The sequence below is a fragment of the Saccharomycopsis crataegensis genome (genome assembly GCF_037102585.1).
Source record: "Saccharomycopsis crataegensis DNA, jcf7180000000084, whole genome shotgun sequence".
NCBI classification, from domain to species: domain Eukaryota; kingdom Fungi; phylum Ascomycota; class Saccharomycetes; order Ascoideales; family Saccharomycopsidaceae; genus Saccharomycopsis; species Saccharomycopsis crataegensis.
Window position 1 is genome coordinate 2,063,030 of NW_027043829.1, and position 15,701 is coordinate 2,078,730.

The window sequence follows — 15,701 nt, forward strand, 5'->3', positions numbered from 1 at the left end:
AAAGAGTAGAAAAATGTACTGCAAGGAACGCATCTAAAAATTCGTACATACCAAATACAAGCCTGCTCAGATACCGTGGAATGATGGATTTTCCCATATCCAACCGCCGCATGTTGAGAAGTTACCATCATGCAGGATGGGTGGTCGCGTGTATTGTAAGATCACCAAATGGGATAGTGTTGGCAATAATAATCGTTGATAATATACAAGAAATAGTAAATATAATATTATTGTATCAAGAAACTAGTTGAAGAAATATTTAGAATTTTGTATAAATATATATATATATAAAAGGATTTGAAAAACTTTCAGGGTCAGTTATTTTTTGCTTCTAAATCCTTTGCCTAGAGGAGAGAGGCTCATGGAATCCAATTGAGGGCACATTCTGCAATATTCAAAAGGCTCAGCACCAATAAGAAGATAGAAAAAAACGTTAAAGAAAAAAAAAATAAAAATGAAAATAATGATAGCAGAACTTGTTATTGATCGTCAGTACCAAAAAATGCCTTGCATGGCACCACTAAACCTCAATGGCATGTGCGGTGGGGTTTAGTGTCTTTTTTTCATCATGACAACAAGAATGAGAAAGCCGAAAAGAGTGTTCCTTACGATTTTTTGCCCACACTAATGGAAAAAATGTGCATATTGGGTTAAGTACCGACTTCGTTCAATCTTTGCTCAGCTCCTTTATCTTTTCCTGTCGTATAAATAATCACTCATTTCCTGACTTTCATATCCCTGATCTGTGTTTACTTTTTCTTTTTATCATCATCAAACAAACAAACTTGTTAGTCATTCTTTAGCTTTCTTTCATTTGCACACGCTTATCTTTTGAACTTCTTCAAATCGATCCAACCAACAAAATCCTAATTCATTATTATTAATCAAAAAATGCAATTCTCTAAGACCACTGCCATTGCCTCTATTGTTGCCCTTATGAGCGCTCAATCCGTTGCTGCTGACGAGTACAACACCTCTCCAGTCACTGTTTTGACTAACGATGGTACTACCCAAACCATCTGGTGGGTTCCATCTACCAGTGACACTTGGTGGACTCCAGAATGGTGGAGTGACTATACCGCTGCTGGTGGTAAACTTGCTACCCACACCGGCTCTTCCACCTGGACCACTGTCAGTACTTACACTACCACCAGTGATGGTAAGACTTACACTACTTCTACTACATACACCACAACTGGTACTGATTCAACCACCTCTACCTCCAGTACATATCCAGGAACCACCACCACTGGGTCTGTGAGAACCACTAAGATCGATGGTACCAGTACTACTATCACTCCAACTATCGACATTTTCACCACCACCGATAAAAAGGGCTCCGCTACCACCACCACCAGTACTCTCTCTTCTTCCACTAATGGTGCCGCTAAGGTTTTAAACTACAACAGAGACGGGAACTTCTTGCAAACTGTTGCTGTTGCTGGTGGTTTGTTTGGCTTGGGTGTTACTCTCTTGACTTTGTAATGAGTTTATATTCTGTATCACTTTATTCACTATCTTTATCATATTTCATTTCTTCTTGTCCATTGTTTTATTTAATTCTTTCTAGTGATTCTGGTTAATTGCTGGCTCATTCTTCCTATTCTCATCCTTTTTAATTCAATTGTTCCTATTTGCATTTTTTTTCCCACTTTATTCTTTTCTCCATACCATAGCTAATTCCTTTATTGTTTTTCATTAATTTGTCTCATATATCTTCACCTGTCTAGAAATATAGCAGCTTTAATCCTTGATTTATACAGCCTTGTAAGCATTGTTATTATAAGTACAGTCATGTTGGGCTTTTTATTGCTTTGTGCACGTCACACGCCCCTTCGCTTTGCTTACAGCGCCCCGTTTTTTCTTTTCTTTTGAAGAAGGGCTGAAGTTGCCCATCTGTTTTATATATATATATATATATATATTTATATAATGAAATCTTGTGATTTTTTCCTCGCTTCTCAATTTTTTTTTGTTCTTCTACTTCTTCTTTTGCTCAGTCAGACAAGTTGTTGTGCTATCACTCACTTATTTCCTTTTACCTCGGTCCCCACACCAGATCACTTTGTGTCACACATAAATTAAGTGCATACATCATCTTTTTTTTGCTTCGTTCTCTTCATATCCCTTGTGAATAAAGACAGCAAGTGAACTTCTTGAAAAAACAATCACCATGGGAATTTTTGGCAGAAAGAAATCTCACAAGAGAAGTGTTTCCAATAGCTTCCAAGATGCTCGGAAGAGTGTCGTTATCTCCAAAATGGATCAAGATAAATTGAAAGTCAGAACCATTGGTGTCCATGATCCAATCTTGAACGCCATCAATGAGCAACAGCCTTTCCAGGAAGCGACAATGCAAATGGATGCTTCAAAATTGAATTCATTGTCAATGATGGCATCCAAGAAGCCATTCAATGATGCGTTTGGCAACCCAATTGTCAGAGGAGACATGTCCAACCCAACGAGACCTAGGGATGAACGTCCAATGGATACTATTAGATCCTTTGAATATGCCATTTCTGGAGATCCTTTCTACAAAAGTAATTTAGAGACTCCTCTTTATGGCTGGAACGTCAGGCCAACGTACCTGTCGCAACCTGGAAATCTAAGAAGTGGAGACATGATGCCAAACTACCAGACCAATCCTTACGATAATTATGCAAATCAGAATCACTCTACAATTCCAAGAACTTTTGAGCAGCCAGTCTATCAACCAAAGAAGAAGGAGCCAGAGCAAAAGAAAAAGAAGAGAGGTCTTTTTGGCAAAAGTAAGAAAAACAAGGCTTGAATAGAATTAGAGATTTAGTCCCAACTTTAGTTATCATTACATCTGATGGAGACTTGGAAGCCACGCCCAGTTTGCTAATGTCCCTACTGCCACCTATTGTTTATATGTTTCATACTGCTTGATGTTTTTGACTCTTACTTGGCTTGAAAGGCTTTTACGACGATTTATTTCTTGAGAATTTTTTTTTTTTTTGTGTGTATTTTGGTTTTGGTTATGACTTTTACGGATTTTCTTTCTTCATTCAATTTCTTCTTCTGAATTGCCTCAGGTCAATGAAGATGAAGATTGATTTTATTATGATTATATATAATGTTATGTTAAATTGCTTCACTTCGGTGTTAAATTAATTCACTTTAGTAAATAAGGTCCTGAACTGTCAACTCCCTAATAATTGAGGTTTTGGGAGGCACCGCCCCGTCTCTCCATCTGGTACGCATGGACTCGCAGCGTTGTAAATCTCGCTCTCCCCACTAAAACAAGAATATAATGTAGCCAGAAAACAAATTATTAGCAAAAGCCCAGAAGTTGTGGATCAAAATAGCGACAATACAAACTACAAAAACATAGCCTAATAAAACCTTATTTGAAAACATCATGATATCATGACTCCTTCAACAATCAAGTGGAAACAACAATGTGATTCTAACAATCAAAGCATAGCACAAATATTCTTCTATTTAATAGCGTGTACGGGAGGGGAAAAAATCATGGATATCGCGAATATCATTTTATTGTATACTTTGTGTGTATTTACATGTGTGTTCCATGGATCAATTTATTCAACTGCCATTGACTGCTATTTTGACTGACTTGATCCTAAGCCGGAGCTAATTCTTCTAGTAACTCAGCCTAGATCAAACAGCGCCACCAATGGGCAATTGAAATTTTTTCCACAATTGGTATTTCTGACAAAAAATAAATAATAATCTTGGATTCGGTATTTTTTGTACAGAGATGAGATGGGGGACCATACCATATCAAACCATATCATCCATCCCTCCGTGGAATTTGGAATGTTTTTTTGTGTATTATGCTGCTCATTAAGGGGGTGGATGGATGGGTGGGGTGGCTAATGCAAGGTACGGATCTATTATTCAGCAATCGTGCAGTGGAAGATAATGTGGACGGACAGGAAAGAAAGGATACAGAGATTCTTACCACAGAATAATAATTTCTTTGTTTTTTTTTTTTTTTTATTTCTGGTAATACAAGATCATCCTGCCTACCTGTAAAAACACGCAAAAGGTTCAGTAATCAACGAATTCAGATAACAGGCGGGCAAATATGTAAGTGATGAAGAAAACAAAATGTAACGTGTACTCAACGACAAAAAAAAACAATAACAAACAAACTAGCTAATCAGATTCACAAAACAAAAAATTATAAAGATAGAAATAATAATCAAGAAAAAAAAATAAATAAATAAATCAATAAATTAGTGTAGGAAAAATTAAATTATACTCAAGATTATGGCACCAACAGTAGAGAGAAAACAAAAAAAAGGAAGATCACCTCAAAAAAAGCCCATCAATTCATTCTTTTTCTTGTGTGTACCACCAGAAAACATAACAATAACTTTAAAATTCCGAAATTGTTGCAGCTGGATAAGAATTCTTATTTGCCTTTTCCCAGAAATCTAATGAGGCAACCACATCGTATCCATTACTATCAACGTAGGCATATAAAATCTCCTGAGAACTAGCATGTAATAACCTAATACCTTCTCCAGTAATAATTCTCAACAATTCACTGGTGTTGCAATCTCTAATTTCAATAAAGTTGTTGTCGAAAGATAACAAATAAGGATACCAAAGAGCAAATGATTGTGGCAAACCTTCCCAATGAATAATCCAGGTAGGGCGAGATCTCCAACCATTGACATCAACAAAGAAAGAAAATTCGGAATACGACAACAAATAATCGGAATTCAACTTGTAAATCGCAATTGGTTTCAATCCTTCTCTTCTCGTGACAAAATCCAACGAAGTGTCTGCAGGATCCAATAATTGTTCCATTGAGCCTTGCTCAATTGATACAACTTGGAAACCTCTGGTACAACCGACAATACACAACTTGGACTTCAAAAATGAAATAGAAACAATTTCAGAATTAAATGGCATTTCCTTCGACTCGCTCTTAAACTTCTTCTTGGCAATCTTTTTTCTTGGGTCAATTGGCTCAAAAATTTTGATGGAGTGAGAAGAGCCGTTTTTAGCAGCGCACACTAGTCTTTTCCCATTTATGACCCCGACCCTGAAAAATGAGACATGTGTTAACAATTCTTTACCCTTTTTAGAGTTTTCTTTGGCATTAAAAGATTCCAAAACATCCAATGGCCAACAATATAACTTTTTATCACAAATTGCAATCAAAGTTTGGTAGTCATCCAACACCTCAATTTGGGTAACGTTTGGTTTATCAATCACATTGATTGGATTGGAAACCACTCTGGATTGTCCGTTATCAGAAACACACATTCTAATGGTCGAAACATAAATCCCCGAATCAGTACCACAAACCAATCTTCTTCCACCATAAAATGGAATAGCACAATTAATTCTGTTAGTTTGATGATTGAAAAATCTTTCAGTCAATGGGTTTAATGTGAAAATATCATTCAACTTCTTTAATTTAGTTTGCTGTTGTTCCACCGCTTCATACAATGCTCTTTGTGTTTGGAAATTCTGCGAGTATAAAGTCATATCATAACCTCTTCTTCCGATATACACAAATGAAAGTGGATATTTCAAAGTGGAGTTATTGGAAGATAAGTCAATCTTCAAAGTGTTGGATCTTCCACCAATAATACTGGCACTAGAGTTGTTCTTAGAGTCGGTTAAAGGCAATGAAGTGCCAGAGTTGGCATTGTTAACAGCCGTGGAGCTGCCTGCCGTACTCTCAGCAATAAAAGTGCTACTATTTCCAAAAAGCAAACTAGCATTAGTATTGGTACGCGTCAAGGCAAAAGAATGAGAAGTAGTTTCTTTGGCAACAATTTCTCTAAGATTCATTGGTTCTTCAGTCATGCTGACATAAAGCAATTGGACTGGGATTGGTCTTTGGAACACTTTGTGCTGCTCCCTCTTGTTGACTTGCTTTATTTTAACAAACAACAAAGTATTGTCCAACAAATAAACTTGAATGTCGTCATTGTTACGCCTGGATAAGTTTCCATTATACAATATTCTTCTTTGCTCATCAGTCAACTTCAAATCCACAAACTCACCAGGTTTGAAAACCAACTGTTGTTTCAAGATTGCCAATTGATATTTATCACTAGCATAACCTGTTTCCTTATTAATCTTTGCCAACAATTTCTCCAACATTTCAATAGCCTTTTTAATATTCTTTTTATCTGGATTATCGTCTTTGGTTCTTTTCAAAACTTGTCCCAACAATAATGGATATCTTGCCGGTCTTGAAGTTGGCTTGGACAAAAAGGACGACAAATCCAATCTTCTTGATTCCTTCAATCTTTCAGTCTCTGCAACGAACTTGGAAAACGCTGGATTGGTTTGTTTTTGTCTTTCGAATTCATACTTCCCGAAAATCCTATTAGCGGCATACTTAACAAATGGATGGAATCTTGGGATGAAGTTTATAAAAATATCACCGATTTGAGATACCACTGGCTGTTGCTTTTGTCTTGCTGTTAATTCCTCGGCCATTTTGTTGTTGATCATAAGAATTTCATTGATACCACCAAAAACTTTCCGAATGAACGATTCACGTTCTCTTTCAGGAATAATATTCTTGGTTTTAAGTGGGATGATCCAGAAATCTTTAATATATTCTAAATCCTTGACAAAATCCCTTTCAGTATAAATTGTTTCAAAGATAACTTCCTGTCTCTTTTTCTCTCTGTCCTCAACACTTTCCAAGATCTCTTTTGGAACACTGTATGACCACAAAAGTTTTGAAGATTCATCACCATGCACAGAGCTTTTACTTTCAATCCTCTTGAGTCCACCTTGAGGTTTCATATTCAATCTAGCCTGCTGTTCAAATCTCCTTGGACATGCAATGGAATAACACAAATTTTCTCTAGTACAAGTCGGTGAGTAACACTCTGTCAATAATGTGAAAACCCCATTAACCTCAACCGGCGCTTGAGTAACTGAGCTTTTCGCTTGAGGGATTTCAACTGATTCTTCGTAATCTAACCCATTATGACCAACAAGAGTAGCTTGTGAAGCTGAGCTAAAAGAGTCTTGTCTTGATGAGCTTTGCAAGCCTTCCAAAATTTCGTTAAATTGATACACTTCTTGTTTTGAATCTCTTAGCCTGTGTTCATACGTGACGTCATGAAAAAATTTCTGAGCATCAAGAGCACGTCCTAAAAGAAGGGCCAAGCCACGATCATTATTTCTAATAATTAAACAAATGACATTGATCGCTTCTTGTCCAGTGAACGCATCCCTATAGGTCAAGCCATTTTTATCCCGTTCACCCAAGGTAAGGAGTTCTCTAAATTCTTTGGCGACCTTGGACAACATTGCAGGATATATATAAGCTCTTTTTGGCCCGAAAAAGGCCTTGCTGCTAGACACAGAAGTTTGAGATCGAGATGGGGTTCTAGACGACATTGATGATGCCGATCTCGAAGGTCTCATCAATGCATTGATACTTTTTGATTTTGAATTTAAATTTGTTTGACTACCAAATTGATCTGTTGATTGGCCATTAATATTACCACTGGTATTGAAGATATTGTTTTGACTCCCATTATTCCACAAGTCTAGCTTCTGTGGTATAATTCTCCCATTTAAGTTTCTGCTACTCATGGACCCATCATTTTGGCTTCTGAAGCTTGAATAAACACCATTGGTTAAAGATTTTGTTCTAGGTTGCTCCTGATAATTTATACTACCCTGAGACATTGATCTGCCATTATTGTTGCTGATGGGATAGCCACTACTGACTGCACGGCGACCAAAATTGAGGGGCGCAACCACATCATCGCTTTCAAGGGATTGCCGTTGTGTTGATTCTGGTTGCAGCAGCTGCTGTTGCAGTGTCTGCTGTTGATATTGTCGACCAGGAGGTCCTAATTGCAGAGATTGCTGTTGAGGAGAGTAAGGCAATTCATTATAAGAACTACCAGCCACAGGAAAATTTCCAGCAAAAGATGGTGGCAAGCTAGGCACTTGCGCTTGTGGGGCCTGCGAAACTTGTTGATTTGGATAAACTTGTCTGTCATTGCTGGCATATGTTGGCATTTGATTACTAAAAATGTGCTGTTGTTCTTGAGATCTCATATGGGGGCCGCCTAATTCTGGGAATGACCTTTTGCTTTTTATATTTGGATCAAGACTATATCCTTGTCTCTGGTCAGCGGGAAGATTCGTTTGCAAAAGCTGTACAGGAACATTCTCATATTGAACCCCTGGGTTGTACAGATCCAACTTATTTTGATCGTGATACCGGCCATTATTTGGCAAGCGAGGATTCTGTTCACGGGAAGGAGAAGACTCGAACCTGCTACCACCGAATATATCATTGAAGGTCTCCTGCCGCTGTACGTAATTTTGACCAGACATCTGACTAAGAACTTCCTATCACTTTACTCCCAAGATTTTTTTTTTTCCTCTCTCGTGCTTTAGGAGGCTCCTAATAATAAAATTCTAGATGAAGAGATACTGAATAAAGTAACAATGTTGGTTGATCAAGCTTCTTATAACCAGATAAGAATCTTAAGCTTATATTCAGAAACTAACAAGGATGTAATTTCAAAAACAGCAAACCAAACCTGAATCAATCAGTGATTATGTAGAAATTATACCAATCAAAAAGGCGATGAGCAAACGAACATACAAGCTACTATTAGCGGGATCAATCAAATGAATAACAGGACGATTGATTTGCTAACTGGAAAAATGTCTTGCAAAGGAGAGAAAGATGGTCAAGATTTTTTTTTTTTTTTTGCTCAAATTTGGTATAAATAAACAGACTCACAAACCTAGACAACCACAACTATAACCAAGAAAGAGTCAAAAGATATCAGTAAGCAATCACGGCAGTATTGGCTATAAGGAAAGGATCGTTTGAATAGCCAGGTTTCTTGTGAGGCAAAGGGATTGGGGAAAGACGGTGACAACAGATATCCATATGAACAACAGCGCAATGATTTTTTTCTTCACCTTAATTCACTTCCTATATGAAATTGGGGGTGCAATGCAAAACCTCACAAAAACCCATGGGAAAAAGGGGGTGTATTTACCGGCGGACATTCCGACCAACCGGTACGGTGTTGGTTGAGCAGCCCCTGCCTAAGGGTTGCACAGCACAAACAAACAACTGAACAAATATCGTCTACTCAGCTTCTAGGGGGAATTGCCGGTAACACAAACCACAACCATGCCTGTGAGTACCCAATTGCACCATCAGGTCAAGAAAGAAATCTATTGTTACTAACAGCAGCAACTATTAGGCCTACCATTCTAATTTTGTTGGGGAAGACGCGGATGCCAGAAAGATCGGTACGTACTCCTCTCTCCGTTGATGAAAATCAGATACACTTTACTAACTATTCACAGGTAATTTCCCACTTCTTTCTTTCAGAACCAACTACAAGGGCCCTTCCTATCCTACAACTCAAGAATATGATATAATAGATGAAGTGTTGGATTTGTTCCGCCCAAACTCCTTCTTCAAGAACTTTGAGGTCAAAGGTGGTGCCGACAGATCACTTATCTACGGGATCTTATATACTTCGCAAGCCTTGAACGAAATCAACAAAACTACCTCTCAAGCATCAGCGATAAAGGCTCTTAATAACTTGGCATTGGAAGATTTTAGTTTACCAGGTGATCCATCATTTCCACTAAACAATGTATTCACTTCTCCGAAAGACCGCGTGGAATATAACTTATTGAAATCCTATTTGAACCAGTTCAGACAAGAATTGAGTGCTAGACTAATAGCAAAACTATATCAAAATGACATCCATAATCCAGACAAGTTTTGGTTGGCTTTATCAAAGAGAAAGTTTATGAACAAATCTTTATAAGCTGTTTTTCTTTCTTTTCCTTTTTAATTTTTGTTTTATATTTGAAATGACCAAAAAAAAAAATTATTTTTTCTACTTCTATTTTTCTCCAATTAAAGGACTACAAGGGCTTTCATGAATATTTTAATTACTATTGTAATATATTAAATGATGATAAAGGTGTCAACAGTTTATGTTAACAGTTCAAACGCAAATACAATCACGTGATCATGCTTTTCAGTTTTCCTTTTTTTTTTTTACCTCAATTTTTAAAATCAACCGATTTACCACGGCAGTGAAGTTGTTCAAAACATCCTTTTCAAATAACAAATCACAAATAAATTTAAAAATGGCTAGATATCCTTGGTATACAAGAGTTGGTGATGTTCTTCACAGATTAACTGTCGTAACTTTGGCTGGTGGGTCCTTATATATGTTGGGTGGTTGCTTCTATACAATTGTCATTAGAAGCAGAATGAATCAAGAAAAATTGGACCAGTGGATTGAAGAAAAGAAACAACTTGAAGCTGCTAAGGCTGTGACTCCTTCAAGTGAGCACTAATCAGTATGAGTTCCATGCGTTTAAGGCATACCTACCTACTATATCATAAATGTTTGTTTCAAGTACCAGAAAAAGAATGAATCTACACGAACAATGAATATCAACAACTTTTTTGATTTTTATAGAAATTATGTTTGGTAAAGAGGCAGTTTTAATGAATAGAGTCTATGCCAAGAACTGCAAACGAACAAACAAACAAACAAAAAAAAAATGCCATCAATTTATTCCCTTTTTCCACCTGTTAGTATTCATATCTATTATTACTCCATATCCCCATGTTATGCTTTTTCCTCGATGAGGCATTTCCATAGTCGTACAGCCGTTATATTTTCCCACTTCTAATGATTTCTTGTTGAGGAAGATTGTATAATATAATGTTCTCGCTTTATTTGGCGAACTCTATTTATCTGTATATATATATATTCTTTTTTTCAACTTACCGTCCATCTTATGACTCTTTTATTTGATGAGTTCTTCTCATCACACATTTCAGTAGTAGATGAGCTAAGTATTGTTTCCGGTGTCATGATATAGAAAAAAAAAATTGGGAATACATTAATCAACTATTTAAATAGTAAATAATTGTACTTTCTGCGAATTCTTCATTGACAGCCTTACCAAAGAAATTAACATGACCCTTAAAAACATGTTATACACTCCAAAAACGAGCAATGAGCGGTTATAATGATGAATTTTGGTGCAATAATTAGATAAGTTATAAGCAACTAGAATGGCAAAGAAGGATTTAGAAATCGAAAATTTATATCGATAAAAAAAAATAGACCCATGTAGACCCAAGTTAGCTGGTTCTTTATAGAATAAAATTCATTTGAAGTCTCTAATTCAAATAAAGAGCAACCATATGCAAAGAAGAAATTGGTGCAAAATGCTTTGTTAAAACATCGAGCTATAGAAATCTCAAAGAATAGAAATTTAAATTATGGGAGACCGCACTCACAGTTGAAATAGGGGTCTCAGTATTAAGCTCTTTGTCGGAAATTGTAAGTACAGTTTGGGTATAAACTGTTCTGGTGAAAGTATAAAGGGGAGTCTGAATAACAATCAAATCACCAGTAGTTTTGCTACCATCGGTACCAGTAACAGTGTTCTGGGTGGTTGAGGTACCTGTGGTACTGCCAATCCATCATTTAGTAGTAGTGCTATTTCCGTAAGACGACACACTTTCGCATGTCGTCATGTTTTTGCCACTTGGGATGTAAACAATGAAATCCATAAGCAAAGAGTTTAGTTTATTCTACCAAACAAGTTTCATAGGATATAAATAACCAGATATCATATATTGGGTGGTTCGTGACATGCCCGTAACATCATTTTTGGAATCCCAAGTTGCAAACATGGCAAAACTTACACCAACATTGGTTGAATATGATGGATTACAACAAGCAAAAGCTTCACCATCCCCAACGGTCAACATCGCATCGTCATCAACTTCCATGTGGAATTCATAGTTGACCTTCTCCGGAGGATTGAAGTATCCAGTAAGTTCAACAGTAAAATTAGAGGTCGCAATTGGGAAACCGTAGATTTGCCCCTGTATAACATAATACAGACCTGAAGCGTAAGCATGAAGGTTAGTGATTCCATTTTTTTGTTCCGAGATAAGTACCATCTAAATATCCACCTCCCATATATGCAGTGAAACTATAGGATTCTCCATCCTTAAACTTGCGCAGATAATATTTGGCAGTAAAGCCAACGGTTGATGAGCCTTGTACCCTACATGCTGATGGGTATGCTAGCTGGACTATCGACAAAGATACCAAGGTAGTAGTTAACAACAATAAACGGATCCACATTTCTCAATTATTAATTAGAACATGAATTGCTATAACTGAGCAATAAAAAATTCTATAGATACAAAATAAACCGGTTGGAAGAGCATGTTTCTATTTATTTTTTTCCAAATATATATATATCAATTTAAAAAAACAGTGAATCATGTTGAACGAAGATTGCCTCATTTTTTGAAAATTGACACCCCAAACCAGTCCAATAACCATACATGTATATAACAAGAGTTCCAAGCTGTTGTTTCTAGTCTTTTTTCTATGATAGCTTCAAATTCAGATGAATTATCACTATGTCCAGACAATCCGCACATAACTTTTTGCTGTTTTCATCAAATTGGCTATTATTATTGCTAATTTCCTACTTTAGTGCCAAAATGGTACAAGTTTGAATTTTTATTTCTCCGGATGTCCTCACTCCATCTGGAACCATCTTCAACCACCCTCATGCCAGTAATCTATGTAATAATTGCGACAATCCTTTTTTTATTTATTTACATATTTCGGAATATGCATCGTCATGAATCTCCGATCAGATAAAATGCCCAGGGACCAACTTTTGACAATTGTTTCAGTAATACCCTCGAATGCCAATTAAAAACCAAGCTTACCAATGTATTCACCTCCCATACATTGAACCACAAGGCAGAAATTAACATACACCCTCCAAAAAACACCAAAAAAAAAAAAGATGATTGTTAGCGAGAAAGTTGATGCCTGCAGCCTTCACCGGAAAAATACACAGAGTGTTCTATTCTTCTGCCAATCATCCAGGGGCAAGCCCAATGCGATTTGCGGCCGATTTTTATTCCATCACATGAATTTTTAGAAATATGATGAAAATTGTAACTAATGTAAGTTAATTCAAGAACAGCTTTATGTTTCTAAATAGAATGTAAATCGAATACTTTTAGCAGCTCTGGTTGCCGCGAAGGGTGTTTGTTGATCAATAGCGGTTGCAAGTGCTGTTATGAGCGTTTGCCCATGGAGTGAAATGAGAAATTTCAAACCATCTATGTGCACATGGGCTTTCCAAATAGCCAAAGAAAGCTCAATAATCATTATGGGTGTAAGTTAAAGGTTTCAATTAACAATAATTCAAATCATGATGTTTTCTCTGGGGATTCTTATTAACCTTGCTGAACTATAGAATGATGGTGGTACAACTATTAAGCGTTCAGATCTTGTGAAAACAATATCAACCAAGACGTCTGAAGCGTCTTATTTGTTAGCACAACACACCGCGATTTCAAGACTACAGCATTGTAGTCTTACTGGAGCAGTATTGAGTAGACCTATAGTATCTGACTATCATGGGAGGATGTTCAACAAGCAGGCGGTCGTGGAAAAATTATTAGCCAATGCTACAGGGGCCGACGACAACATCTTTGAGTTCAGCTCACTCGGTGATTTTGTCGAGCTACGATTGACTCTGGTATCAGAAACAGTCTCTCAAAACCCAGCTACATCCAACAATCACCGTGGCACCAATAATGACGAATCTAATGGGAAATACATATGCCCGTTAACTGGCGACATTTTAGGTAGTGATTCTGCTAGAAGGAGAAACATAAACTTCCTTTACTTTGCAGAGTGCGGATGCGTATTGAGTGATGAAGTAATTAGACTAGGATTAGTAAAGCTTGAGAAGCAAAAAGATGATGTATTCAATTACGAAATCTTTGATGGCGAAGATGATAATGAGAAACTAGAGAAATTAAGAAAAGAAGCCAGAAATATTATAGATAAGCAATCGAGTAAAGAAGGAGAGTTAGCAAAAGATGAAGTCGGTGGTGCAGATGCAGAGAATGGAAAAGAAAACGATGCTAACGAAGTCAATAAATGCCCAAACTGCAACACCAAAATCTCTTTGTTCAATTTGATTTATATTTGCCCGCCTGAGAATAGTGCTGAATCAGAAAAACAAACGAGGCGGAACAGCTGGTTGAAGAGACTTGGAGTTTCACACAGTTTGAAATTAGTGAAGAAAAAGAAAAAGAAAAAGATTCAGGATAAGAAGCGTATAAGAGATGGTGGTAAAGACATAAACAAAGGAGCAAAGAAAGTGAAAAAATCTTCAAATGCTTGATGAATGAAAGGAACCCTCAATTGAAAAAAACAAAAAACCAAAGATGAGTAGTAGTGGAGAGATGACCGAATTTTCTTTATATTTGAACTTGTTGGTAACATTTTTATTGCTCGTTTGCTTTAACAAAAACTATGAATTATTCGAATGCCTACACTTCTTATTGACATGAAATAAGAACGTTGTGGTTTTTATTCTCATGAGAAATAACTATCACTCAACACCGATCAGAGCTATTGCTTTTTGGTCGCATACTATTTATTTTATTTCATTTACATTGAAATTCAAAGTTTAAAAGGATTTTTGAAATCCTTTGTTTTTATGTGTCGTAATTTTTCCTGGACCCTGATGCTCCTGTCATTCGATATTTTCAAGACTTAGATCTCTGAAATGCGGGGGTTGGGAAGAAATCCACTGCCCAATTGAAAAGACTTTTTTTTTTTTTTTTATGATTGTTAATTTATATATCGTAGTGGAAAAATTTTTCATAGCATTAACTCCCCATTTGCATTACTTGGCTTGTAAATTGTAAACAAATCGAGAAGTATGACCGGTTTCAGCAATTTTTTGGTCCAATGTGTCTGAGAGATAGATCTGCTGCGTTAAGATTTGTGACAAATGGAAACCTTATGTGATCATCAATTAAAAAAAAAAAATTTAAGGAAGAATAATAATAATAATAGTGAAGAAGCGTAAATATTAAAGCGTAAAGTAGTTAACAATAGTAACTGAAACCAACATAATGCAAGTAGCTGTATTAAGCTCCATATGACGGGGAGATCAATGTATAAGAGATTGTAAAAACAAGTTGAACAATACAAGGGCACAATTTCTTCATTTTTCATTTATTTTATACATATACATATATATATGTATGTATTGTAAAAGCCTTAAAGCCGCGGTAGGGGGGTATAATATAATGATAATAAGGTCCGGTGATTGGTATAATATAATTGGGCTGCCCAGGATAGAGTGGGAGACTTTTTGCGAATTGAAAAAATGTTTGAGCGTCGTTCGTAGTCGGTTGAACTTTTTTTTTTTTTTTCAAACATCCCAAATAATAAAAATGAAGTGAAAAGAAGAAATAAAGACCAATGAAATAATTAATATAAACAATAATAGATGAGCCTGTCTAGGAGGGCTGTAAATGTCTGTCTGTTTTGTTCAAAATATGTGAAATCCATGTCCCTGAATACATACATCACAGACAGTGTGGCCGGTATTTGGACAACACATTTTCAGGTACAAATAATCAGCCAAGTCTGGATCAGCCAAATCAAAGTCTTCAGGCAACCCGACTTTCAAGCAATGATCCTGTAAACAACAACAGCAATGGAAACAGACCTCTTTGAGAATGAGCATTTTGGGGGGTATATAGTTGAGATGGACAAAGAAGATGTGTGTGTCAAATAATTGTATGTGAGATGGTACTTATTTTGGGGAATATTTGAAAACCCAAATGACCCAAG

General features: G+C 36.4%; 7 protein-coding genes across 7 annotated transcripts; 5 read left to right on the forward strand and 2 right to left on the reverse strand. All coding sequences in view use genetic code 12, as the record gives it.

Annotated features, from left to right (window-relative positions):
* Positions 1 to 891: 891 nt before the first annotated feature.
* DASC09_039030 (uncharacterized protein) lies at positions 892 to 1,485 on the forward strand (the record flags this gene model as incomplete). Its single annotated transcript, XM_064997502.1, has 1 exon — positions 892 to 1,485. The coding sequence occupies one exon, from the start codon at positions 892 to 894 to the stop codon at positions 1,483 to 1,485; it is 594 nt and encodes a 197-aa protein (XP_064853574.1).
* A 688-nt stretch (positions 1,486 to 2,173) lies between these two features.
* DASC09_039040 (DUF2406 domain-containing protein) lies at positions 2,174 to 2,788 on the forward strand (the record flags this gene model as incomplete). Its single annotated transcript, XM_064997503.1, has 1 exon — positions 2,174 to 2,788. One exon carries the CDS (start codon positions 2,174 to 2,176, stop codon positions 2,786 to 2,788), a length of 615 nt encoding a protein of 204 aa, XP_064853575.1.
* A 1,577-nt stretch (positions 2,789 to 4,365) lies between these two features.
* Positions 4,366 to 8,328, reverse strand: DASC09_039050 (Rho family guanine nucleotide exchange factor; the record flags this gene model as incomplete). Its single annotated transcript, XM_064997504.1, has 1 exon — positions 4,366 to 8,328. One exon carries the CDS (start codon positions 8,326 to 8,328, stop codon positions 4,366 to 4,368), a length of 3,963 nt encoding a protein of 1,320 aa, XP_064853576.1.
* An 817-nt stretch (positions 8,329 to 9,145) lies between these two features.
* Positions 9,146 to 9,797, forward strand: ARC18 (Arc18p; the record flags this gene model as incomplete). Its single annotated transcript, XM_064997505.1, has 3 exons — positions 9,146 to 9,151; positions 9,219 to 9,267; positions 9,325 to 9,797. 3 exons carry the CDS (start codon positions 9,146 to 9,148, stop codon positions 9,795 to 9,797), a joined length of 528 nt encoding a protein of 175 aa, XP_064853577.1.
* A 328-nt stretch (positions 9,798 to 10,125) lies between these two features.
* COX14 (Cox14p) lies at positions 10,126 to 10,338 on the forward strand (the record flags this gene model as incomplete). Its single annotated transcript, XM_064997506.1, has 1 exon — positions 10,126 to 10,338. One exon carries the CDS (start codon positions 10,126 to 10,128, stop codon positions 10,336 to 10,338), a length of 213 nt encoding a protein of 70 aa, XP_064853578.1.
* A 1,255-nt stretch (positions 10,339 to 11,593) lies between these two features.
* DASC09_039080 (uncharacterized protein) lies at positions 11,594 to 11,968 on the reverse strand (the record flags this gene model as incomplete). The annotated part of the gene is made up of 1 exon (XM_064997507.1): positions 11,594 to 11,968. The coding sequence occupies one exon, from the start codon at positions 11,966 to 11,968 to the stop codon at positions 11,594 to 11,596; it is 375 nt and encodes a 124-aa protein (XP_064853579.1).
* A 1,241-nt stretch (positions 11,969 to 13,209) lies between these two features.
* DASC09_039090 (uncharacterized protein) lies at positions 13,210 to 14,235 on the forward strand (the record flags this gene model as incomplete). Its single annotated transcript, XM_064997508.1, has 2 exons — positions 13,210 to 13,215; positions 13,297 to 14,235. 2 exons carry the CDS (start codon positions 13,210 to 13,212, stop codon positions 14,233 to 14,235), a joined length of 945 nt encoding a protein of 314 aa, XP_064853580.1.
* Between the last annotated feature and the right edge of the window lie 1,466 nt (positions 14,236 to 15,701).